This window comes from Hyaena hyaena, unplaced genomic scaffold (genome assembly GCF_003009895.1).
Source record: "Hyaena hyaena isolate Hyena2069 unplaced genomic scaffold, ASM300989v1 scaffold_887, whole genome shotgun sequence".
Taxonomy (NCBI): Eukaryota; Metazoa; Chordata; class Mammalia; order Carnivora; family Hyaenidae; genus Hyaena; species Hyaena hyaena.
In genome coordinates, this window is record NW_024081522.1 from 579,768 (window position 1) to 606,177 (window position 26,410).

The following is a 26,410-nucleotide window of genomic DNA, read 5'->3' on the forward strand; positions in this document are numbered from 1 at the left end:
AGTTGATGGGCATGAAGGAGGGCACTTTGGGGAAGAGCACTGAGTGTTATGTAAAAACTAATTTGACAATAAACTATTTGTAAAAAAAAAAAAAAAAAAAAAAGAATTGAGCTCATGATCTTGCTTAAACAATCTAAAACATTCCTCTTGATAATACTATTCTTTTAGCAAAGGTAAAAAAAAAATTTTTTTAAAGGGAAGGAGGAGCAAAGAAGCATAGTTCTGGGACTGCACCAGAGCTGCTCTGAGTTTAGTTTTATGTGTTTGCACATAAGTTTTCTTTTTAAAGAATTGCTTTTCAAAATAACAGTTTGGAAACTACTGATTTATGCCAACATAGAAGTAAAACCAACTCTTCTCTCTCCATTTGGATTCCAGGAATATATCAAAAAGAAAATTTTAATATAGAATCAACATAGGTGATGACATACAATAAATTTAAGAAATTAGAATATGTAATGGAAAACGTACCTGATTCTGGCCAGAACAGCTTGTAGAAAGCTCAACACCGTCCTAAGTTCAGATTCTTGACAAGCTCGTAGAAGCATACTAAATCCATCATTAAGCAGTTTTTCATGGGAAGGATGCAAGCAATGGCTAGTCTCAAACACTTCTTGAACACCATCAATATAGATAGAAATAAGTGTCCAGAGAGTCTGTCTTTGTCCCATTTCATCATTCTTAGATACCAAGAATTCTTTTGCTTTCTCTCGGAAAGTACCTGAAAGTTTCTCAGCCAAAACATCAATGTCCAGATTTTTCTGGGTATACATTAAGAGGAAGGCCACTTGACCCTTCCAAATGAGGGGAGACGTTATAAAAGAAGGCTTGAGGAAATTCAGGAGGCCTAACACATGACTTGCTACATCTTCCACCTCTGTGACAGCTGCTAATAGTAGAAAAAGGTTGAAAAAGTTCTGAAGACCAACTTCAGTTAATTCTTCCATTCTTTTTTGATGGAATTTAGAATATATCCTGCAAAACATAAAAAAAAAAAAATACTTAAAAATTGTTTTCATTTACAAATATCCACCTTTTTAAATAACAGTTCAATCAATACTCATGACAGTCTCATTACTTTAAATTTAATTCTTCATAATGATGCTGCCATTGTCACTTTTTCTACTCCGAAAACACTCACAGAATACCCATAACCTTCAAATTTCTCAGTGAAGCAGCAATCCTCTACGAGTGAATAAAAGAATTCGGTGGTCTTCCCCAAAGGACAGTACAAGTTCTTTTCATATAGTACATGGCTTTCCCTGTTATTTTAGTACTCTAAATCACTTTTCTTTTTTAATTTTTATTAACATATAAAAAAGAATATATACCCCCCCCTTTTTTTTTTTTAAGTTTATTTGTTTATTTTGAGAGAGAGAAAGAGAGAGAATCCCAAGCAGGCTTTGTGTCAGGAGTGCACTGCCTGACATGGGACTCAAATCTATGAGCCATGAGATCATGACCTGAGCTGAAACCAAGAGATTGGCACTTAACTGACTGAGCCACCCAGGCACCCCAAATATATACCCCTTTAAGTACAATTTGATTGCTTTAAAGAACTTTTAATGGGGCAATTTTATAACAATTTTCCTTAAACTCCTTCACCCTCTACCCCTCACAGAGGCCTACTCTTGCTATAACTATACCTAAGACAATTCAACGTGCTGGAAAAATTACTTTTACTTATTCATAAAGTAAAATGGTTAATGTTTAAATGTGCAAGATTAGCCATTTAAAAATCTCTTGTGATAATATAATTTACTAGTCAAAGTAAGGAATTACTTCATCAATTAAGGGATTAGGATAGGAATAACAGAACTGTTACTGAATAAATTCCAAATATTTGTTTCAGATAAAAGTTCTGAGTATAATGTCTTCCCCAAAATAATTATGACTCAAAGATAAACTGGCAAACAAAATAATGAAAAAAAAAAGCTACTGTTCGAGCTACATAATTTTTTGGAGGTTTAACAAAAAAGCTATCATTTAGAAAGTATACACTAAAAAAAATTCTACTGTATCACCATCATCTTGCAAGCAGTATGTGGGAAGCAAACAGGAATTTCATTTAGTGGTTCCTGACATGTCCCTACCTAGAACATGAAGGTATTCTTCCTCTGTTGCAAGAGCTCACATTATATAAGCTGAGCAAGTGGTAGGGGGCAGTGTATTGTACAAAGAGGGCTAGGAAAAGGGCTAATAGATAAAGGAAGTAGAACAAAGGAAAAGACAATTAATACTCGTATCATTTAACATGCAAAATTCAAAAAAAAAAAAAAAAAAGAAAGAAAAGAAAAAAGAAAAGAACGGACAAATATGACCGAAAGTTTATTTTACCACAGCAGAAATGAAAATTGGGCATACTTCCCAAATGAGAACATTCGAGTTATTTGGTTTTATCTTCTGGTTAGTTTTCATTCAAGGAAGCAGGGCTAATGGCACTAAAGAACACAGAGTTTAACAGATTGAGTCTATTACTTGCCAGTGAATGATTTGGAGATGTTTTCTATTTCTGTAAGTTTGAATAAAATTTATGCACTGAATTCTATAATAACATTACAATTAATTTTGGCAAGGAAAACAACAGTTCTCTAATATATTTAATATACAGAATTTCAACCTTTAGGACAGATGAGATAAACTAAACTCCTCCCCAAGTTATAGAACACTAGCTTTGTGCCTTACTGTAATAAACTGGCAAGACCAAAAGGATGCATGTTTTGTTGTCCTGCACACACTAGAGAGTACATTTTAAATGTATAAACCATAAAGACTTCCAAACACAAGTTAACTTAAAAAATACAAACAGAAACACTTCTTTAGAGTGAACATTCTTGACAAAAAAATATATGGCACATACCTTCCTTTGACTTGTTTCCAAGGATGAGGGCCATTGTTCTTCATTGCTTTTTTAACAACTTTTGCCAAAATGCAAAGGAAAATGGTATAACTACTGCTGGATTTATACAGGTCATGATCTTGTTTATCACAACAGCAGGTCTTCACCATTTCTAGCATAGACAAGGGTGACTTAATGATATGTGTAAGGCCTTTCAAAGGAAGCCAAGAAATGCTGAAAGAACTATTCTAAAAGCAAAAAAATAAAAAATAAAAAAAGAAGTATTAACTCCAAGTAAATAAAAATGGAAATCCCAACTAGCTCATTAAAGTTGGACTCTCCTTGATCACCTAAGTTACAGACATTACTTACTACATATCCTGCTAAAATAAAAATTCCTCAAAAGCAAAGACACCAAGCGGTGTTCAAGTTCCTGAAACATCTCCAAAATGTCTTTTTAACAGTTGGTCTGCCCAAATAAGGATACAAATAAGATCCATCCATTGCATTTGGTTGCTTTGCTTCTTTAATCTCTTCTACAAGTTTCCCATAGTTTGTCATACCGTTTATTTTTATATCAGGTCATTTATTGTGTAGAATTTTCTCCAATCTGGATTTAGCTGCTTGTATCTCCCTAGCGTCAGGTAATGTATTCTTTTATCCTCTATCTTTTCTGAAAATTGGTAGCTGTATCTAGTGAACTGATCAGATTCATGCAAGTTGAGTTTTTTGATAAGAATCTTCCATTGGTAGTACCGGGCACTACCTGTTGCAGTTAGGAAAGAGGCACATTAAGTTTTGTAATTCCTTTTGTGATATTAAGATTGAGGGTCTTATCAACCTGATCTATTAATGTGAGTGATCCCCAAGACTCTCACTGAACAATTTTAGCAGCCCCAGATGATCACTGCCCAGATGTCTTACTTCATCAGATGTACAAAATAGTGATTTTCTAATTCTATCATTACTTCTCAATTAGCTTATTAGAAATTGGGTTATTCTTAAATACAGTTTATATTCTCATTTACAGTTTTCAGAATAATGAGATTCTTTTGACATGACTCCATCTTAACTTTGTTATTTCCCAGCTTTCAGATATGACAAGACAGTGTAGATTCATCTTATACACATGTTGTCTCAGAACTAGAATGGTCATTTTTCTAATCGGGCTGAAATTATGCTTCAGAGAAAGGTGTTTTTCTTTTTTAATATGCTCCATTATATATAAGCCCAAACTAGTAACATACTTGCAAATCTCCCATTTCCATTTTCTATCTTGACTGAAGGGTTCATTATCTACTAAGGAACTCAAATACTCCAAATATTCTCTCCTTTCCACACATAACAGGTAACTAAATCTATAAACCTACCTTTATAATTTTATTTTCCAAGCACATCCTCTCCTTTCTAAATCCATTGTCCCTATTTTACTTACTCACTGCATTATTAGCATTTATTATTACATTGGACTACTAATTTAGCATCCAATTTATTTATACCGTTTTCAGAAAACCTAATATGTCACATCTGTGGGTTCCTCTGTCTCTGGAATAAATCATAACCTACATATTATCTTCAACCCTACATAATCTAGCCACTGACTATCCTCTTTATGTTCCTTATCTGCTGTCTCTCCCCATAGTCATCCCAGACCTATCATTCAAAACTATTATCAAGGTAGGAAAAGTTCAAGTTTTTTATGTGTTCCTACATTCATTATGTGTTCATAATGTTCCTTTTGCCTGAATACTCCATGTCTTCTATACCTGAAAAACTCCACTCATTCTTCAGTTAAAAAATTATGACCTCATAATGTCTTCCACAAATCTATACACTGGGTCAGATACTCTGTACCTGGACATTTCACAGTACTGTAACTTCTTCCCCACAATGCCCACAAGCATGTAAGCAACTCAAATGCCAAGACTATGTCTTATTCAGGATAGCACTGACCGTTCAGTGTGTTGCAAGCAATCAGTAATTGCTAGAAAACATTTATAAATGAGGATTAAAATATCTCTCTGGTACAATTTTGGATATTTTGCTTACTCTCACTCTTAAGAGAAAAGAGACATAAATATTTCATTCCCTTATACAATGTTTACCAAAGATAAAACTATTCTTGACCTACTCTAATCTACTTTGAAAAATTAACTTTTTAATAAAAATCTGTAACTCTTCATAATTAAACCATAAAAACATTCCCCAAATATGTACAAATTCTTCAAATTCCGGGAACACATTCAAATTTTATTTACTCACCAGGTTCTTACTATAATATTCCCATAGAATGGTGACAATTGCAATGTTTGGCTCCCAGAAATCACAAAGTGTCAAACAACAGTGTAGATGCATTCGTAATTGTTCTTCTGGTATACCATCCTAAAAAATAAACTGAAATTGTGGGAAAGTAAATGGGCTCTGGCAACATCAATATTATTGCTTGATATACACTGGATAACCTGCTTTTAAAAAGAATATGGATACATATCATCAAATCACACCTGCTCTCATCTTCAGACCAGAAGATTTAAATCAGAGGATAGGCTATACTTCCAAAAATGTGCTTTAGAAACCATTCACATACTCAGATAATAGAAATTACATAACTCATTATGACTTTTAACACAATTATTTAAAAATTAAAGGTGTTTGTGATTATAATAAGGTGGTATATATAACCTAAATTGCCTACAGAGAAAAGTTTGGATGTGGAGGAAGACAGAAAATGGAAATGATCCAATAGTGATGAGCAGAATGAAAATGAAAAGAAAAAATGTAAAGCATAACCATGGAAAGTGGGTGTAATAAGTAAGAGAAATCTGAGTAGATGTGAGGATATTACGAAATTTAGAGCATAGGGTAATTACATGCAATAATGTTGGGGCCACTAATAAAAGTAAAATACAGGTATTCAAAAAAGTGATCTTAGTGCTGAAACATTCAAAGAATAAAGGGAACCAAACATGAGCTGAATTTTTTTGTAAGATATTAAGTTGTATTAGTAATCCTTTAGAATATACTCAGGCTTCAAGTCCTCAAGGAAACTTACTAACCTCCACACTAACAGTGACCCTTCTTTATGTTCCACAGCATCCTACGCACACCTGTATCATAGCACATACCTTGTTAAATTTAATGTTTATCTGCTTTCAAGTGTCTATGAGCTCTCTGAGAATTAGGACAATTTCCTCAGGGTCCAGCGCACTGTCTGGTTCACCAAACAAACTCAATAAATATTTCATGAATAAAACTGAGATCTCGGTTCTTGTGCCTCTTTTTACCAAGTAGCTGTATGGCTTAGGGAACGATACTTAGCTTCTCAATTAGACAATTAAGCTCATTTAACCAAAGAAGAGAAGTTTCTGTCCATCACTAACTTTCTTTTATTATGAAAATATTAAGACACAACAAGGCTCACTCCTGTGGCATACTACTCAGATAAATTAAAGCATACTAATTTCAATATACTTCAAAGATTTATGACTCCAAAGCCAATCATACATACCATTCTATGCCCCTTTCCAAAAACAGAAGGGGAAAGAAATGTGTATTTAATGAATGCCAGATTTGATCAAGATTGCTCTTAGTGATCAGACCAAGATTTGAATCAAAGTTTGTGAGGCCAGAACCCATGTTCTTTCCACTATTCCAATCAAGAAGAAATTAAATATGGTATATTCTGAGAGATTTTTAAAATTTTTTTAAAGGAAAGGAGATAAATTTCCCTCTTTTTCCCTGACAGTGGCTACAGAGTATAATGAAAAGAAATGGCTTAGAAAATACCATTTTCTCCACCGTTTTGGCAGGAATGGGTTATCAGTCAGTTGAGAAGGACTTAAAAATTAAGTTTTGTTTAGTTTGTAATTAATCATAGCTAGTATTTGTTGCAAAATACATTTTCATTTTCTGTATATTCATTTATTGTTTGTTTTGAGCTATTTTTCCTTAGTTTTTACTTATTTACTTTTTTAACGTTTATTACTTATTTAATGTTTAATGTTTAATGTTTATTGAGAGAAAGATGAGAGATAAGGAGAGGGGCTGAGAGGGAAACACAGAATCTGAAGCAGGCTCCAGGTTCCAAGCTGTCAGCAGAGCCCATGTGGGGCTCGAATCCACAGACCATGAGATTATGACCTGAAGTCGGATGCTTAATGGGATGCTTAACTTGAGCCACCCAGGCACTCCTCCCTTGGTTTTTTCATAAAAATTCCCTTCAAAAATGTGTGCACACATCAGCAGAATTAAGGAGAAAGGATCTGCCTATCTTCACATCCAGATAATCAGAGATATGAATACAAAATAGGAGAAGAGAAGCAAAGAGATAGCTTATATTCATAATGAGAAAACAGAAGCTGAAATACAGTGAGAAGGAGTACTGGAGAACTCCTGTGTATATTAATTTCTTCCTACCTTACATTTTCCCATCACACCCTTACTGGAAAGGAAAAACACAACCACCACACAAAAAAACAAAAATATGGAAATTTGAGATGTTTTCCACAAGTATCATCAAAATAGATCTAGTAACCAAAAATGATTAATTAAACACATAACAGCAAAGAAGTTTTAAAATAGAAATAATGACAAAAATAGTTTTATTCACAATCCAAGTCACATGCTTTGAGAGAGCACACTGTGAATAAAACACACAGGAAGACTCAAATCCCAGCTTTGCCTCTTCTTAGTTACCTAAATGAACATGGACAGACACCTTAACCCTATGAGGCCCTTGTTTCTTAATGTGTAAAATGGAACGTCACAGGCCTGCCATAAACACTAAGTGGAAGAATGTACATTAAAGTGCTAAGTACAGCGAGCGCTTGCATAGGGATGGCTCTGTGTTGTAAGAGAGATGTATTTTTTAAGGCCAAACAATGATCAAATAATAAATGCCACAGGTTCTCAATATCATATGTTACACTGATATATTTCAGTTCTATGAGTGCTAAGGTAGAACTCTACCTAAACCAAGAGGTTTGCATAGCTATGTCTAAACCCATTCCCTCTGAAGAGTTTTAATAAAATGGGCCTCTCTTCTACATAGACTTACACCTGTCTGTTTCAATCCCAGAGGCTATGCTACTAAGCCTGACATTTTCACAAGACCCTATGGATCCTCTGCATATCTCATCTCTGCTGTGTGAGTATACATAAACAATTTAATGAGAATGCTACCCCACAATATTCCATAGTGCCTGCAACTGATCTCCTGATGCCACAGTGCCTTCTTTAGTCTTTTTTTTTATTTTAAATCTTTTTAAATGTTTTTTTTTTAATTTATTTCTGAGAGAGAGAGAGAGAGAGACAGCATAAATCAGGGGAGGGTCAGAGAGACAGGGAGACACAGAATCTGAAGCAGGCTTCAGACTCTGAGCTGGCTGTCAGCACAGAGCCCGACGTGGGGCTTGAACCCGTGACTGGTGAGATCATGACCTGAGATGAAGTCGGACGCTTAACCGACTGAGCCACCCAGGCGCCCCTCTTTAGTCCTTTTTTTATAATTTTTAAAAAAAAATCATTTATTATTTCTGAGAGAGAAAGAAAGAGTGATCGAGCACACAAAGGGGGTTAGGTGAGAGAGAGAGAGACAGACTCTGAAGCAGACTCCAGGCTCTGAGTTGTTAGCACAGAGCCTGGCACGGGGCTCGAACCCACGAACCATGAGATCATGACCTGAGCTGAAGTTGGACGCTTAACTGACTGTGCCACCATGCGCCCCTCTGCTTTAGCCCTTTTTTAAAGAATTTTTCCCATCTTTATTTTGAAATAATCAAATTTAGGCATATTATTTGGGTATATACCATACATGATATTCTTTTCCTGAACTAAAAATGAAAACAATTCTCTTTTACGGTCAGCATACATGAAAAGATGCTCAATATTATTAGTCACTAGAGAAATGTAAGTCAGAACTACAATGAAGTACACCTCACACATGTCAGAATGGCTAAAACCAACAACACTAACAACAATAAGTGTTGGTGAGAATATGGCGAATAAGGAACCCTCTCCTGCTGTTGGTGGGAATGCAATCTGGTGCAGTCATTCTGGAAAACAGAATGGAGGCTCCTTTAAAAAATTAAAAATAGAATCACCATATGATCTAGTAATTGCACTACTGGGTATTTACCCAAAGAATATGAAAATACTTATATGAAAGGATATATGCAGCCCTATGTTTATAGCAGAATATTTACAATAGCCAAATTATGTATGCAGTCCAACTGTCCATCAATAGATGAATGGACAACGATATACACACACACACAAACATACACACAATGCAATACTACTCAACCACAAAAAAAGAAGAATGAAATCTTGCTATTTGCAAAGACATGGATGGGGCTAGAGAATATAATGATAAGCAAAATAAGCCAGTCAGAAACAAATACCACATGATTTCACTCATATATGAAATTAAAAAAAAAAAAAAAAAAAAAACAAGGAGAAAAAAAAGACAAATCAAAAACCAGACTTTTAACTATAGAGAACACTTGGTTACCAGAAGGCAGGTGAGTGAGGGGGACTGTGAAATAAGTTAAGAGTACACTTATCATGATGAGCACTGGAGTAATATATGGAGTTGTTGAATCACTATACTGTACATCTAAAACTAATATAACACTATTTTAACTGTACTAGAATTTAAAAAAAAAATTTACTCTTGGGATGCCTGGGTGGCTCAGTTGGTTAAACATGACTCTAGGCTTCAGCGTGGGTCATGATCTCACCGTTTATGAATTCAAGCCCAATGTGAGGCTCCACACTAGGAGTGGGATTCTCTCTCTGAGCCTCTCTCTCTCTTTCAAAATAAATAAATGTAAAAAAAAAAATTTATTCTTTTAGCTTTTTTTATAAAAATGGTAATTTAACAATTGAGGGTTCATTTCTTTATGAATAGCTTACCTAGAAGTCATCAGAAGAATAAAATTTATTTGCAACCTAAATAATAACTGTTTGCCTGACTGGATTTATTTTTAGGATTAGATAAAGAAAGTTAAATTCAGTATCCCAGTCAAGATGCTTCTGTCCAAGAAACATAATTATTTTAAATTAGTTATTAAGGGGCACCTAGGTGGCTCAGTTGATTAAGTGTCTGACTTCAGCTCAGGTCATGATCTTGTGCCCCTCATCAGTCTCTGTGCTGACAGCTCAGAGCCTAGAACCTGCTTCAGATTATGTGTATGTCTCTCTCTTTGCCCCTCCACTTCTCTCTCTCTCTCTTGCTCTCAAAAATAAACATTTAAAATTTTAAGATAAATGAATAAATAATAGAAATAAATTAGTTGTTAAAAGCTTGTTGTCCCATATCATTTAGATCTAATCACATTCGGAGTTGTTTTTAGCCTTGGACTCTTCAGACTCCTTAGCAAATATGAATATTAGGCTTGTTTTAGATCTTTTTATACCCTTTCACAACTTTTAGTAGAAAACTGTTTCTATGATGTTAGAGAATGAGGCTTTACAAAACAGGTAGTATAAACTAAAAATCTCCCTTTTCATATGAAAACAATAATGCTGTTTTAAAGGTAGAATAAGTGCTTACTGTCAGCATACACAAATATTAAATAGTACTGCCTCCACAAAAACAGTTAAGGTAAATACTTAACTATTAAATCATACCAATAGAAGCAAAATCAAACAATAAACGTTCTCTTTACTAACAAAGCTCAATGTCTATTTCTAGAAAATCCTTTCTGGCTACAAAAAGATGTGGAACATTATTTGCTTAATTACAACTACAGTGGTATGTCTACCGATTATACTTGACGACTGCTCTATATGAGGAATGTATGTTTTTTAAATACTGCAAATGGACTCTTTCACTGTTGGGAGATAAAGTCAAAGCACATGGGCATGGGCAGATTTTAATTTACCTCAATGGGGGAAAACAGATATAATCAAACTGATAGTTCTATCCAAACATATTATTTGTTTTTTACGACCACCTACTGCACCCACAAAATTGATTTCAAGAACTCCAGCAAGTAGTACTATATTACTTATAAAATCTAATTTGATACAATCAAGGCATGACAAAATTGAAAGATCACTAGAGAAAATGGACTACTTCTTTCTAAATATTATAATGACTTCTCTCACAGGAAAAATTACTTTGACTTTATGTTACATCTAAATTCCCAGAGAAAGGTTCTTGGATTCACTAGACTATCTTTATTTCTAGGGTGCCTGGCTTCTCACAGGTTGCCCAGGACTTTCCTGGTTTTAGCACTGAAAGTCCCACATTCTGGGAAACCACAAGCAAGGTAAATCCTGATGGTCATACTACTTACTTCCAAGAACTACTTATTTATCATCAAAACAGCTTTAGCTAACACCATTAAAATACTAGTTATACCATATAGATATACTCTGCAGTGTCAAAATAACTTTATTACATTATGAGTAAGACATCCCAAAGTTTTTTTTTTCCCAAGTAAATGAGTTTCCTTCATTCAAAATCAAAATTATAGTGAGTCATAAATCCAAAGAAAAAAGAATTAATTTTCAAGCAACTAAAAAGGGTTTGAGGAGGGTTTTCAATATCTTAGTCAAAAAGCAAACTTCTCCACGGAGCAGAGATAATGATAAATTTTTTCTCCTGTTTGTCCCAGGCCATTATGAGTGTATGGGTATTTATCCATATGACCCTTAGAGCCTAAGAAATACTCTGTAATTTAAAACCTACCTGAATAAAACCATAAATTCACACAATGTTAAAGCTAAAAGGAAGTTTAAGAGGGTCTAAAGCTATATTAAGGCATTAAGACTGGATCAATAACTAACATAATTAACAATGAGCACTTTTTAGTGATTCCCTATATTGCTGAATTAAAAAATGTATATAAGAGACTTTCTGAATTACTAAATCAATAAGTTTTCAAAAAGAACGACAGAGAAAGCCAATTAAAATGACATAGCAAAAATAAAAATAAAAACTTTTACAACCTTTGAGGTTATATAGTTCTTTTGTTTCTCATGCAACTATGTATACACAGGTCTTTGGAATTCTAGTCTAGAATTTTTACTTGTTAATTGGAAGATTCATTGTATAAACTAAATGTACTTATTTTATGCCTTACCTAAAAAAATTAAAAGTTAATACAGATAAAAGGGAAAAGAAAATTTGATGCTATTTAAGTGATTTTTAAAGATATGGCTATAAAATAAACGTGTGTGCATTTGTAAGTATGAATTTGTATGTATGTACATATATGATATATATATCAATCTTGTACTTTCATATTTCTTGTTTATTCCTCTTCAAGACTTTAACAATCTTTATATCCTAACAGAAAAGTAATCTACTGGCAAAATTTAAAAATATTCTTTACTAAAATTTTCCCTTAAATTCTTACATAAATAATTTATACTACAAAACTTTAGAGAACTACAATACAGTATGTTTAAAGATGTGATGAATAGCACATTTAAAACTATTTTAAAAGGAGGTCAAATCTGACCTCTGGGCCATGAAGCACTACATTAACGGCTCTGCAGAAAGAAAAATGATAACGTATGAAATGAGGGCTCAGAAACTAGGACCTTATCAGTTAGAGTATGATTCAAGCCTGTAAGACAAATTGCTCAGCAAGGCAAGTCACCTTCCTGCTGTGATGAGGATATAGCTGAATTTCCAATGCCACTATCTCCCTCATCGTGTCTCCTAGACTTGATACCATACAGTCGAGGAATGGTGTATAGTTCTGAAACATCTACTACTTATCCCGAATACATTTTGTCAAAGTCACCAACTAGGATAATTTTATTTGTCCTTCAACTGGGAACTCAGTGTTTAAAATAAAAATCTTCAAAGGATACCCATTCACAGAACTATCTTATGTTGTCCCTTCATTAACAAAGAATGATGACTCCACCTCAGGTTTTTAATAAGTAAACAAAGTTTCTTATTTAAATCATTTTAAGAGTTTGCTCAGTTCTTATAAATGAAATCTGTAACATTAGAAATTCAGCAAAGCCCACAAATTGTCTCATTTGAAAGCATACCTGAACATTGATGGACTTTTTTAGCAGTTCTTCTACAAAATTCCAATTTGATTCCATTTGTCTCTAGAAAGGGAGAATATTGCACCAAAATTATTGCTCTTAATTATGCATTCAAATTATAGTATAGCAAGTTAGTTGTTAAGTACAAATATCTTCTCTATCATCAGATATCATTACAGCTTCTTGAGTCTAAAATTACTTGGACAGAGTTACTTGACAGACTTGGTAGAAAAAAATTGTAACTATTCCAATCCAATATAAACTTTAACAGGACTTGTTTTATTTAAACAATGGCACTTCTATAAAATTATAAATGTTTTAACAAATATTTAATTTTTGCTGTCATATGTAATCTAACAGGAAAAAAAAAACTTCCTGTAGTTTTTGGAGTGTTTTATGCCTTAAGTGTTTTTTCCTTATTGTGTACTTTACTCACCAGAAACTCTTTTTGTTTTAGGTATAATAATGTCAAGACAGTCTATCCTACTAAACAATTATTTAAACATTTTATATAGAAAAAAAATGTACACAGTGCTACCTCATTTAATCAATGGTCACTTATCTGGATGACTCCTCACAATAAGGAAGAAAGCCAAAAAGGACTTTCACAAAGCCAAAATACTTCACAAAAGCACTGAAAAAGGCTTCACTTTCCAAGGGGAAAGCCTGGAGGAAGCCTCAGTTCTTAAAGCTTTGGGTATGTGTATACTAATCAAAATCAGAAGAAAAAAAGTGCCTTGGAGAGGAAACAAGTAACAACTAGTTTCTGACAGAAAGTGAAAAAGGTACAAAAGGAAACTGTAACCCCTCAAAAAGCAAACCCAGAGGCCTTAAAGAATAGAAACAAGGAGAGTCATCATACTCTACCACCCATATTATATTGTTCAGAAGGATGAACTCCAATGACCCATAAAGGGTTAAAGCATATGCAATATTCTCAATTTAAAAAAATTTAATGTTTGTTGATTTTTGAGAGACAGAGTGCAAGTCAGGGAACGGTAGAGAGAGAAGGAGACACAGAATACAAAGCAGGTTCCAGGCTCTGAGCCGTCAGTACAGAGCCCAGCATGGGGCTTGAACTCACAAACTGCAAGATCATGACCTGAGCCGAAGTCAGACACTTAACCGACCGAGCCATCCACACACCCTTGCAATATTCTGGATTTTAAATGACTGGATAATGTTGCTATAAGATGCTAATTACATAAAATCACTAAAAAAACATTTCCTTAATAAAGGTACTAGATGACTGTGGTAGCCACCCTCTAAAATGGCCCCAAATGACCCATCTCCTGGTATTCATACATTTATTTAATCCTCCACCCCCACTTCACAGCACACTGTGCCAGGGTTGATCTGTTATCAGCAGAGCATCAATACCAATAGGAGTGATGGTATGTCACTTCAAAGATTAGGTTAGGGCACACTGAAGCTTCCATCTTAATGAAAATCTCTTTCTTGTTGACTCCATCAAGGAAAACCACAGTGTGAACAGGTCTGAAGAGGCCTATGTAATCAGTAACTAAAGCATTCTGCCAACATGAGAAAGACTGGAAGTGAATCCTTCAGCTCCAGAAAAGTCTTCAAAGACTCAAGCACCTGCTGATAGTTTACTACAACCTCATGAGGGATCCTGGGCCAGATCCATCCAGCTAAGCCCCTACTATATACCTGAGCCTTAGGAACTGTGAAAGATAATAAATGTTTGTTGTTTTAAGCTGCCAAATTTTGCTCCACAGTAAGAGATAACTGATACAATGACTCAGTTATTTTTAGGAAAAAAAAAGACTTTTCGAAATACATTTATATAAATAAAGTGAATGGAAAACTTTTATGAAGAGAGAATGTGTAATAAAGAATTTGGCCTTACCCAAAGAGAAAGTCTGGCCTTTATCCTTGGTTTCTGGGGAGGAATCTCTAGGCCCTTGGAGTGTTATACCTGATAGGGATATCTTTGTTTGCCAGGGGGCCTAGAGTCATACTGGATAGTCTAATAATGTAATTGAGGGTAGAGGCTGGCCACCTTAAGGTAGGGTTGGCCATGGCCCAAAACCAACGATGTGACTTAGGCTAAGGGCTATGGAGGCCTGGAAAGTTGATCTGAAGATTAACGATGTGGGCAATCAATCCATCATACCTATGTAATGGAGCTCCAAGAAAAACTGAACCCTGCATCTTAGGCAAGCTTTCCTGGTTGGAAATACTCCCTGTATACTGTCACACACTGATGCCAGGAGACTAACGTTTCTTGACAACATGGGGAGAAAATAATAGGAGTTCCACATTTGGTACTTCTCCTGGACTCTGTACTACATACTCCTCTCTTAGCTAATTTTAATTTACATTATTTCCCTGTAATAAATGATAACCATGAGTATAATAGCCTTTAGAGAGTCCTGTAAGTCTAAGTAAATTATATGGTTTTAGGAATTCTTTAACTTGCAATTGGTGCCAGAAATGAGAGTAGCCTTGGTAATTGGCCCTAAAACTTTCTTAAAAAGGAGACTATTTTGTTTTATAATACTATATGTACACTGTGTTAAGATCCTTACATTACTACTTCCTCAAAAAAAAAAAAAAGTTTCCATTTCACAGATAACACAATTTAGTCTCAGAAATCATGTATATACACATACAAGTCAGAGCAAGGATTTTGCTCCAAAGCCACTATTCCTTCCATTTTCTAATAAGGCTTCCTCACCTTTCAGCAATTACCTTTTATATCACTCTTGACTAAGAAAACATCACTACTAACCCCAAATAAGGAGAAATATGACAGAACTACTATACTTAGCTTTATCATTTCATAGTGTTAATGAGTATATTTCAATGATTCTGTTCTATCAAGGCATTTGAATCACACAAACTATAGGTAAGTAATGTACTTCTTGTCCAAAGAATTTCAACTCTGTGGATCAGTACTGTGGCCATAATCTAAAGCAAAAATAAACCATAATTCAGATTAAAGAATGGCAACTCCATCATGCCCAAATCAAGTCTGAGTAAGAGACTGTATCAAAGGATATATTTTTTTCCACAGCAAACTGAACTAAATTATACAAAACTTGATCTCTCTAACAAAAAGGAAATAGGGGGCTCCTGAGTGGCTCAGTTGATTAAGTGTCTGACTGCACCTCAGGTCATGATCTCACGGTTCATGAGTTCAAGCCCCACACTGGCCTCTCTGCTATCAGCACAGACCCTGCCTCAGATCCTCTGTACCCCGCTCTCTCTGGCTCTCTCTAAAATAAACAAACATTAGAAAAAAGAAAGAAAGAAAATCATCAATTTTGGGTTATGTTTTATATCTCTTATCCCACCGTCAAAACTAAGACACCCATTTAAGCTTCAGGACAGGTCATGCCTTTACCACAAATACATAATAGATAACCTATCCTCTACTTCCAGCAGAGAAGGTAACCTGGTACAACTCTCACTTTAACGTTATATTTCAGACTTTTTATCTAGTCACCATTTCAGATGTTTCAAAGATGAGCATCAGCTGTCCTGACTGATTGCACTATGTTCTGAGCAGGGAAAGTACTGTTAAACTGATCCCTGCAATGCCCCAAAATATTTCTTCTATTTAAACTATATTTGCTTTTAAAATAGATGGCAGCAATTGTGAGAAGATAACACACTCTCATCTAAGTTGAAAGAAAAACATTAAATAGAAATACATGAAAACCTAAAGCCTCTAGTATGCACACCTAGCAAAAGTTTAATCCACAAAAAAAGCTTTTAAAATAAAATTTAAAAATTAAGCATATGTGAAACCTATTTAAAATGTAAAGAGAGGCGCCTGGGTGGCTTAGTCGGTTGAGCGTCCAACTTTCGCTTAGGTCATGATCTCGCAGTTCGTGGGTTAGAGCCCCGCATCGGGCTCTGTGCTGACAGCAAGCTCAAAGCATGAAAACTATTTCAGTCTGTGACTCCCTCTCTCTGTGACCCTCCCCTGCTCACGCTGTCTCTCTCTCTCTCTCCTAGAAATAAATAAAACATTAAAAAAATTTTTAAAAAAATAAATAAATAAATAAAATGTAAAGATTTCAGGGTGCCTGGGGGGCTCAGTCGGTTGGGTGTCCAACTTCAGCGTGAGTCATGATCTCATAGCTTGTGGGTGAATCCCACAAGCTTGTGGATGAGCCCCACGTTGGGCTCTCTGCTGTCAGTGCGGAGCCTGCTTTGGATCCTGTCTCCCTCTCTCTCTGCCCCTCCCCAACTAGCACTTTTTCTCTCTCAAAAAAAAGAAAAATCTAAAAAAAAGTTTTTAATTAAAAAAATAAAATGTAAAGATTTCATGCTAACTTTCAGGGCAAAGCAGTTCACATTTAAAAACTGAAACATCTCTATGGTTAACACAATACTAGAGATATTCTCTGTGGCAGAATGGAGGCCTAACCGTTATTACTTCATATTACCCCGGATTACCTGTGAGTGGAATAAAGCAGGCTTATTAATGCATGCTCACTTTCTATATGGTAGCTGGCGGTGATATTATACCAGAGGAAGAAAAAAACTTTTCAGATAATTTTCAAAATTCTGATCTAAATATATCCCAGATCCAAAGTAATATCCTTTATAATCTCTCTGAAAGGATAAGTCAATATGCCTTTACATTCATAGATCAGAATGATTATAGGACTTCTGAACCAAACTGAGATACTTAAGAGTAAAAGGGAAAATTAACCAGATAGGATGAGGGGATAATAGCATAATGGAAACTGTCCATGACAAACTGGTACACATGGTTACCATACTCAAGGTCTATTCCTAAGAGAAGGCAGTCTTTAGGAGGACCCCAATATCAAATTTATCTAAGTGCTAAAGACAGACATTTAACTACAGAATACCTCAGTTTTGTTACCTAAAAAATGTATATGTTACTTTCTCCCCTACTTTATGTTACTTCACAGATATAAAGGCTGTTTAGTCACTGTGAGACATTAAACACTTAGCAAATGTGGAGCACCTGGGTGGCTCAGGCTGTTAAATGTCCAACTCTTGATTCCCCAGCTCCAGTCATGATCTCAGGGTCATGAGATTGAGCCCTGTGTTGGGCTTCTTGTGGAGCGTGGAGACGGCTTGGGATCCTCTCTCTCCCTCTCTCTCTGCCCCTCCCCCACTCATGCTTTCTCTAAGTAAATAAATAAAATTTTTAAAAAACACAAAACACTTAGCAAACACAATATGCTGAAGGCATCACCACTAATAAAAACTGGCATCAACTAGCGAACTTAAGGTTCTTTTTAAAAGCTATTAAGAAGTCTGGAAATATCTGAAGCTTTTTGTGCACTCATGACTATAGGCAAAGTCTATTTTACATACATACATATACATATCTATGATTTTATAATGTGAAAGGTTCTTTTTCAAATATCATGGCATTTTTCTCTTAAAATCTTCTACATACTTTAAATTAAGATTTTTAAAGTATATGTACTTCGGCAAAAGGAAATCATACAGGAACTGCTGATATATTAAAAGACATAGGTTAAGCTATTTTAAATACAGATAATTCAATTACTCTCTTGATTCAGAGCTAATAAAAGCATTAATTTCCTATGGAGTTCTCTGTATGAAACAGAAGAGTGATTTAAGCAATGCAACCATGGGTGGTTGTGCCAGGACAATTCAATAGTACAACAGAAATAGTAATGATATATATTAACATGGCTGGATTATGCACCACACGTGGGTGTACATGTAGGTCAATATCAACCGCCACTGAAATACACCATTCACTCACCTAAGTGTTAGTGGCAGTTCGAGCAAGCATTTACAACCTGAAAGAATGCTCCCTGAAGAGGCAGTAAATCTGTTTCATGTACATCCTATCACTGGCACCTATTATGATAACCACCTCAATGGGAACTCAAAGGTGCTTTTAACTAATTACCATATTTATTTACACTGATTAAAACCAGAAATATGTACTGGGGGAATTAAAATGGGAAGAGAAATAAAATGCTAATGTAAAGACATTAGAATTATAGGTAAAATTTTTGAGTTATTTTAATGTTCTAGTATTCTAATGATTAAAAGATGTGAAACATTAACATATTAACTCCACAAAAATACTCCATGAAAGGCCTACTTCAATAATCATGACAAGCTGCTAAGATTTATTGAGTATTTACTATACATCAGCATGGTTAAGAACTCATGTACAGAAACAAAGGACATATAGTCCTTTTCTGGGATGCTCATTCCATTGATCCCTCTCAATAAATTGCTAGAATCCTTAAATACATTAATATTAAGCTGTTTGTGAGTTTCTCAGAGAACTTTCCGATTTAGTATTTTAATTTATCTTGGGATCTCCTGAAAAGCTTTTGATTATTAGGGAGATCATTTAGAAGACCTTTTGAGGCCCTTTCCATTCCTATGACGTTACTGTCAATGCTAGTTGACCCACAGATTCCATATGTGATTTCCGAGCAGACTCTCTTCAGTATTCAAAAAGAAGTCTGTCAAGGGACAGGTTTCATAAGCAATGATCGTCATACCTGGTAGAAGATGAGAACCAAGAAACTTTTTATAAATAAGAATTCCCAAACTCCAAACCAGATTACTAAATCAGGATCTCTACAGTTGAGATCTGGAAACCTAAATATTTAAAAACGTGCAAGTAGGTCTGATGATAAGCCAGATTTGGGAACAATCCCTCCTCCCCCAGAAAAAGGTACATTTTGAAAATACAGATACATTGGTGTCAAGATTCCAGATGTTTTATAGAACTGATGGGCTGATAGACTACTACACTAATCACTTCTGAACATGGAATAATTACACACAAATAGAGCTTCAAATAAATATGTCTACCAGCTAGTTTTATTCATAGGGCTTTTTAAATAACACTGTAAAAAATGTTTCTAACTAGAAATTAATATAATTAAAATCTATTTGAAGTAAACCTCATGGTTGTTTAATAGATGGAGATATCTTTATGAAAAGCTTCCCTAAAGAAGTATTATTCCGAGAAAATAATTTTACCTAATTATTCACAGAAACTACTAATTCATTACTGGAGACATATTTTCCCTTCAGCAATTTTACAGATTTTAGAACTAGAAGGCATTTTCTGAACAATCCAATCCCATGATTTCTGGATGAGGGAACAAAGTCTCAGAAAGGCTGAAGTAATTTACTGAAGGTCACACAACTACTTAGTAGTACAGCCAGAACTAGATCTCAAGTCTTCTACAAGTGCTCTTCCTTAACAATAAAAACATAAAATTATCATTTTTCAAGATGGTTACAGAAAGGTCTCCAACTTCTAGATTCAGAAGCTGAATTTATCTCTGTAGGATTGTGATCTACTTTTTGAAAAAAAATTTTTAATGTTTTATTCATTCTTGAGAGAGAGAGGCAGACAGAGAGAATGAGCGAGGGAAGTGCAGAGCAAGAAAGACACACAGATTCCGAAGCAGACTCCAGGGTGAGCGGTCAGCACAGACCCCGACAAGGGGCTCGAACTCACAAGCTGTGAGATTATGACCTGGGCCGCAGCTGGACACCCAACTGAGCCATCCAGGCGTCCCTGTGATTTGCTTTTTGTTGTGTTTCTGTGCTCGTTTACTAATCTGTCTACAAAAAATATATATTGATTAAAAATATGAGAAAGTTTAAAGAATAAAATCTTACCATTTCATCTGGTGTTCCATGGCGATCAAACTGGTAAAATGATGCTACGTGAGTGATGATCCACCAACTAAAACCTAATGGATCCCTGGGCTGGATTATAAGCACAGGTCGTCTTTGGTCACTTGATTTGTCAAAGAGTGTCTTAAGTAGTTTATTCAACCAGTTCCAAAATGACTGTACAAAGAGAGGTAATACGATTCAATTAAATTAAGAACATAACCTTTGGTTTGGGCTTTTTTCTCCATTTGTATAATTATATATACACATAAAAGAGAAAAAACATGTATGTAAAACTTAAAGAAGAAAAAAATGCAGGTTAAGAATTATTAGAACATAATTAGCATTCTAGGAAGATCCTTCGTGTTCCACCATCACATCTTCTGCCATCCAAGGATAATAATTATCCTGACCTTCATAATAAATATTCTCTAATTTTCATAAGTTTTGCCACATAGACATATAAGCTTAAATCATACACTGTTTGGCTTCCCATCACCATTTTTTTATGCATGTTTGTATTCTTAAGTGGCCTAATTCTATTCTTTATAACTTGCCTCTTTTTCTCAACATTGTGTTTCTGAGATGCATCCATATTAATAAGCATAGGTCTAGCTCATCAAAGTATTCCAATATATGACTATATGACAAGCCATTTACCTGATATACTGCTGTTGAACCTTTGATGAGTTTTAGTAAGCTTTTTTCCTAGTATCTGTCCATTTCATAAACATTTTCAAGTTATTGGGTATACATTTGATGACAAGCTCAACTTTAAAAATATCTGCAGAATCTGAAGTCATGTTGCTTTTTAAATTTCTAGTATTGATTCTGTAATCATGTCAAGAGAAATTAGCCAATTTTAGTAACTTTCAAAGAATGACTTTTAATCTTTTTCTGTTTTGATCTTTGTTATTTTAATTTTATAAATTTGTGTTAGTTTTATTTGCTACCTTTTACTTTCTTTGGGTTTATCATGCAGGATTTTCCACTAATTTTTTATATGATGAATTTAAGTTTATTTTGAGAGAGAGAAAGAACATGCATGCGAGTGGTGGAAGGGCAAAGAGAAAGAAAGAATCCCAAGCAAGCTCCAAGCTATCAGACCAGAGCCCCAAGTGGGGCTTGATCTCAGGGACCATGAGATCACAACTTGAGCCAAAATCAAGAGTCAAATGCTTCACTGAGCCATCATCCAGGCACCCCTATGATGAATTCTTAGCTCATTAATTTTCAACTTTTTCCACCTCTAACATATGTATTTAAAGTTATATATTTCAGGGGTCTGCAATAGCAGAGCCTGACACAGAACTCTCCTTCTCAACTCTCCCTGCTTGCATACATTCTTGACTTCACTCTCTCAAAAAGAAATAAATTAAAGAAAACATAAAGCTATACTTTTCCCTCTTATCCTTAGCTGTAGTTAACTAGCAGTATGTTAGTTATCATTTACTTCAAAATATTTTATAGTTTCCATTGTATTTGTTTTCACCTATGGGTTAGAAATATATCTAAATATTTCTAAGCATATGTGTATTTCTCCTTGTAGTTCAATTTTTTTTTCTTCATTTAATACTATGTCCTTAGCCACATAAAAACCTCAAATTTCCTTTATCTTCCTGATAAACTGAAACTTTTATCAGTACAAAATTACCTAAATGCTCTTGTTGGTTTTAAAGTCTAATTTTCTGTAATGTTAGTTTAATATATTACCTTCCATCTTATTCTATCAATTCTGAACCCTTCTGTATTTTGTTTTAGCTTATCTCTTATAAACAGCTTACATTCTGCTCTGATAGTATACACTTTAAATGAGCATTTAGTAGTCTTGATAAGTTAATATATATCTTCACCCTTTTCTTAAAATAAGTACCTTTAAATAGTTATTATGCCCTATCCAATTTCTAGGCCAGTATTACTGTGTACTTTAACTCTTTTTTAATTCCAACAGATTATATTACTAACTTATACAAAACATTTACTATTTTCTTTGCACTTTATTTCTTCATACATCACACCACCTCTGTCCCACCCCACCTCCCCCAATTCAGGCATCATTCTTCTAAAATGTATCTTTTAGAATTCCCTTCAATTCTGTTTCATTGATAGTAGCTTTGTTCTTGAAAGATTTCACTGATGAAAAATTTTAAGTTGACAACTTCTTTGCTTTAATACAATGAGAATTAACATTCCCACTGGCCTCCACTACTGTTGAGAAGTCAGCTGAAAGTCTAATTGTCATTCTTTTAAAGGTAACATACTTTTCTGTCTGAATGCTTTTTCAGTTCTTCTCTTTGTCTTTGATGTTCTGCAGTTTCACTATGATGTATCTAGGTCTGGTTTTGTTTTGTTTCCCCTAACTGGAATTGATTTTCTTAATGAGATAGCTTTTATTAACAATGGAAAATTTTCTGTCATTTTCTCTTGAAGTATTTTCTGTTCCACTTTCCACTTCTCCTTTGGAGCTACAATTAAAAGCAATGCCATATCCTCTCTATTCTCACATGCTGCATTTAGCCACCACGTCTCTTCTATTTCCTTTAATCCATATAGTTCTTCAGTTACTATCTTTCTTGACCTTAACATTCTTGAGGAATATAGGCCTATCATCTAGATTTAACTAAAGTTTCTTCATAATTACATTCACATTATACAATTTTGGCAAGAATACCAAAGACACATTTTTCTTTTTTAAGTGCATCACATCACATTGAGGGTACATAATATCAATTTGTCCTATTATTGGTGAACTTTGATCTTGTGTGTAAGGTGGTATCTGGTATCTGCCAGATTTTCTAAACTGTAAAGTTACTGCTCCCTTTGTAATTGATACTGTGTAGAAACTTATCCAGCTATACAAATATTGTTTTTCATCATACTTTTGGCAGCCATTGAGGATTCTTGTCTGAAACAGTTACTAAGAAGGTTGCCAAGTGATTTTCTAATTCCATCATCAACATTTATTAGGAGGAGTTTCCCTTCTCTCCATTTATTTTTTTTCATTTATTTATATCAGTATGGATCCACAAAGTCTTATTGTATAGATTATAATCCTTTGCTATCATTTATTTTGTTTCTCAAGTTACCCTAGGCTGAAAGTGTGGGAGATCATGTTGGCTCTTCTGTCCTTCAGATACATCCTCGAGATTTTCTGAGAACCCCCTTAGTTTATGGTACAAAATGTTCCAGGTTCATTTTTTTTCTTTCCATGCCCCAGCCTGGAAGACCAGTCATCTGCCAAAGGAATTTTGTTTCTTTTCACTGCAGGTTGATCTTCAAAACCAAGACACTGCAGTTTCCTCATTGTTACTCAGATACCATCATTTATAGGGCCATCTAGTAGGTAAGGTAGGAACTGCATGTATTCCTACGCACACGCGCGCGCGCGCGCACACACACACACTTCTAATTCTGATGATTGAAAACCATTATTTCACATTGATATCTCAAATTCTTTTCTAATACATTATCTTTCACTCTACCTTTCTCTGTTTCCATATCTGTAACTCGATTTCCCAACAGTGACAAAGTTGGCTCTTAATTGCCCATAATATATTTATTAATTTGCTCAGTCCTAGAACCCAAACGAAGATTTAAAATTGCTAACCCATAAATAACACTGTAAGACAAATCTCCAAATAAGAGTCCAGTATTTGCAGTTCATTACAATCCTTTTGTCGTTAGCCTTAGAGCACATTGTCAAAATAGTGCATTCCAAGTCGTCTAGGTCAGTTCTCTCCCACCGCCCCAATCACTTCTCCCATGTGTTATTCACTTACAGTACAATTCAAGTGTTTCTCTTTATGTTCCAGTGAATCTGTCTTTCATGCACCTTGATTTATTTCTGGAGCATGTTAAAGATTAACGTAGTTCTAAAATCATAACAACATATTCAAACCCTTCCACTGCATTGTCCCTCACCACTCTCCCATTCCTACCCACCAATTTCATAGTCCTGATTTGTCTTTCCAGTATTTATCATGTGCATTTTCTATTTTCCCCACCTTCATACACAGAAGGTAGTATTTTATAAATATTCTTCTGCACTTTGTTTATTTAACAACAAATCCTAGGGGTGCCTGGGTGGCTCAGTCGGTTAAGCATCCACCTTCAGCTCAGGTCATGATATCACGGTTCATGGGTTCGAGCCCCAAGTCGGGCTCTGTGCTGACAGCTAGCTCAGAGCCTGGAGCCTGTTTCAGGTTCTGTATCTCCCTCTCTCTCTGACCCTTCCCTGCTCATGCTCTCTCTCTCTCTCTCTCTCAGAAATAAATAAAACATTAAAAAAAATCTTAAAAAAACAATAAATCCTGGAAATCAAGCCCTTCAGATATTTTATTCAGTCTACTGAACTATAGTATTCTAATGTGCTAATATACCATGGTTTGTTCAACTAGTCTCCTGTGTATGGGCATTTAGGTAGTTTCTAGTATTATGCTTTTATAAACAATGCAATAAAGAGCCTAATGCATAATCATTTTTTCTGAATTGCAAAGGTACATGCCAAAAATGAATTCCTAGAAGTGGGATTGCCAGGGTGAAAGTTATAAAATCCTTGGCCCATATATTTTGAATCTTTGTGGGGTTTGGGATGTTTTTGCTTTTGATGTTTTTATTTCACAGAAAATTCTTTAACAAACTTTGCGTGACACTTAAAGGTGACAACACATGTAAATTTATGCATATATGTGTCAGCTAAAATCTAATTTGTACTGGCCAGAAACTCTATTATATTGCACATGGTACAGCACCAGTGTCCCCTGTCTCATTTGTGGCAACCTAGGGAATGCACATAAAATATACTTAGGTTTCCCCAAAAAGGAGTGAATTAATTCAGCGATTCTTTTTCTTTCTTAAATATGCACTTTCTTACATAATCATGTGGTAGGGGAAAAAAACATGGGCTTTAGCACCAAATAAATCTGCAATTTGAAGCCCAGTTTGTCATATTCTGACTGTTATTTGAACTGCTTACTTAACCTCACACCCATTCTACTTTCTGGCACAAAGAAATATCACTCAAGGAATATTAATTAGCTTTTCTTCTGTGAAACTGAAATCTAATTGACGTTTACTACATAATGAGTGTTGGGTTTTTAGGAAAACAGTCATACAGATAGATCCAGGAAAGCTACATGTTTAGAATATTTCCCAAAACACAATTATGTCCCTGATCAAATTATTTCCATTTTGGAATTCCCACATAATCTGGGGTGTATGTGAACTTCCAAACATTCCTGAGCCTCCACGAGGGTTCTCTAATTGCTTTTCACCCTGTCCCCCTGGGAAGCATCTTCCTGTTGGCTTTACAAAGGTCAGCAGGAGCCCAGGCAACATTGGAAAGTAACTTAAATACCCAGAACTGCCTCTCCTCTTTAGATAATTTCCTAAGGACATTAGTCCTTTAAACACAGACCAGGTAGCAGAAAATGTCTCTTACTCAGCAAGAAAACTCCAAGTCCCATTCAATCTTCACCTACAGCATTCCAGGGATTTCCAGGGGGAAACCAGGGGGTTGGGAGAAGAAATAAAATAGTTTCTGGAAAAATGTTAGTATGTATATGCATGTGCACCCACGCATGATTTCTTCTTTCGAAAACAAAATGAGAAGGCACCTAGGTAACTCAGTAGGTTAAGTGTCCAACTCTTGGTTTCAGCTCAGGTCATGATCTCACGGTTAGTGACTCTGAGCCCCACACTGGGCTCCACGATGACAGCTTGGAACCTTCTTGAGATTCTCTCTCTCTCCCTCTCTCTCTACCCCTCCCCTGCTTGTACTCTCATGCTCTCTCTCAAAATAAGCAACAACAACAAAAAAAAATTAAAAATAAATATAAACAATGAGGGCATTGTATAAATTATATATATATAGTAGGAAGTTAGTACTCAATTAATGATCTGTTTAGTAGT

At 35.0% G+C, this 26,410-nt stretch overlaps 1 protein-coding gene across 2 annotated transcripts in view; it reads right to left on the minus strand.

Annotated features, from left to right (window-relative positions):
- Positions 1-26,410, minus strand: part of MMS22L (MMS22 like, DNA repair protein) — a 116,259-nt gene that overhangs the window by 77,263 nt on the left and 12,586 nt on the right. For both annotated transcript variants that reach the window (XM_039220432.1, XM_039220433.1), the window contains exons 10-14: positions 20,504-20,677; positions 12,857-12,919; positions 5,102-5,221; positions 2,861-3,087; positions 472-975 (exon numbers count right to left, since the gene is read on the minus strand). In XM_039220432.1, coding sequence (XP_039076363.1) covers positions 472-975; positions 2,861-3,087; positions 5,102-5,221; positions 12,857-12,919; positions 20,504-20,677 — 1,088 coding nt within the window. The remainder of the gene's footprint in view (positions 1-471; positions 976-2,860; positions 3,088-5,101; positions 5,222-12,856; positions 12,920-20,503; positions 20,678-26,410) is intronic.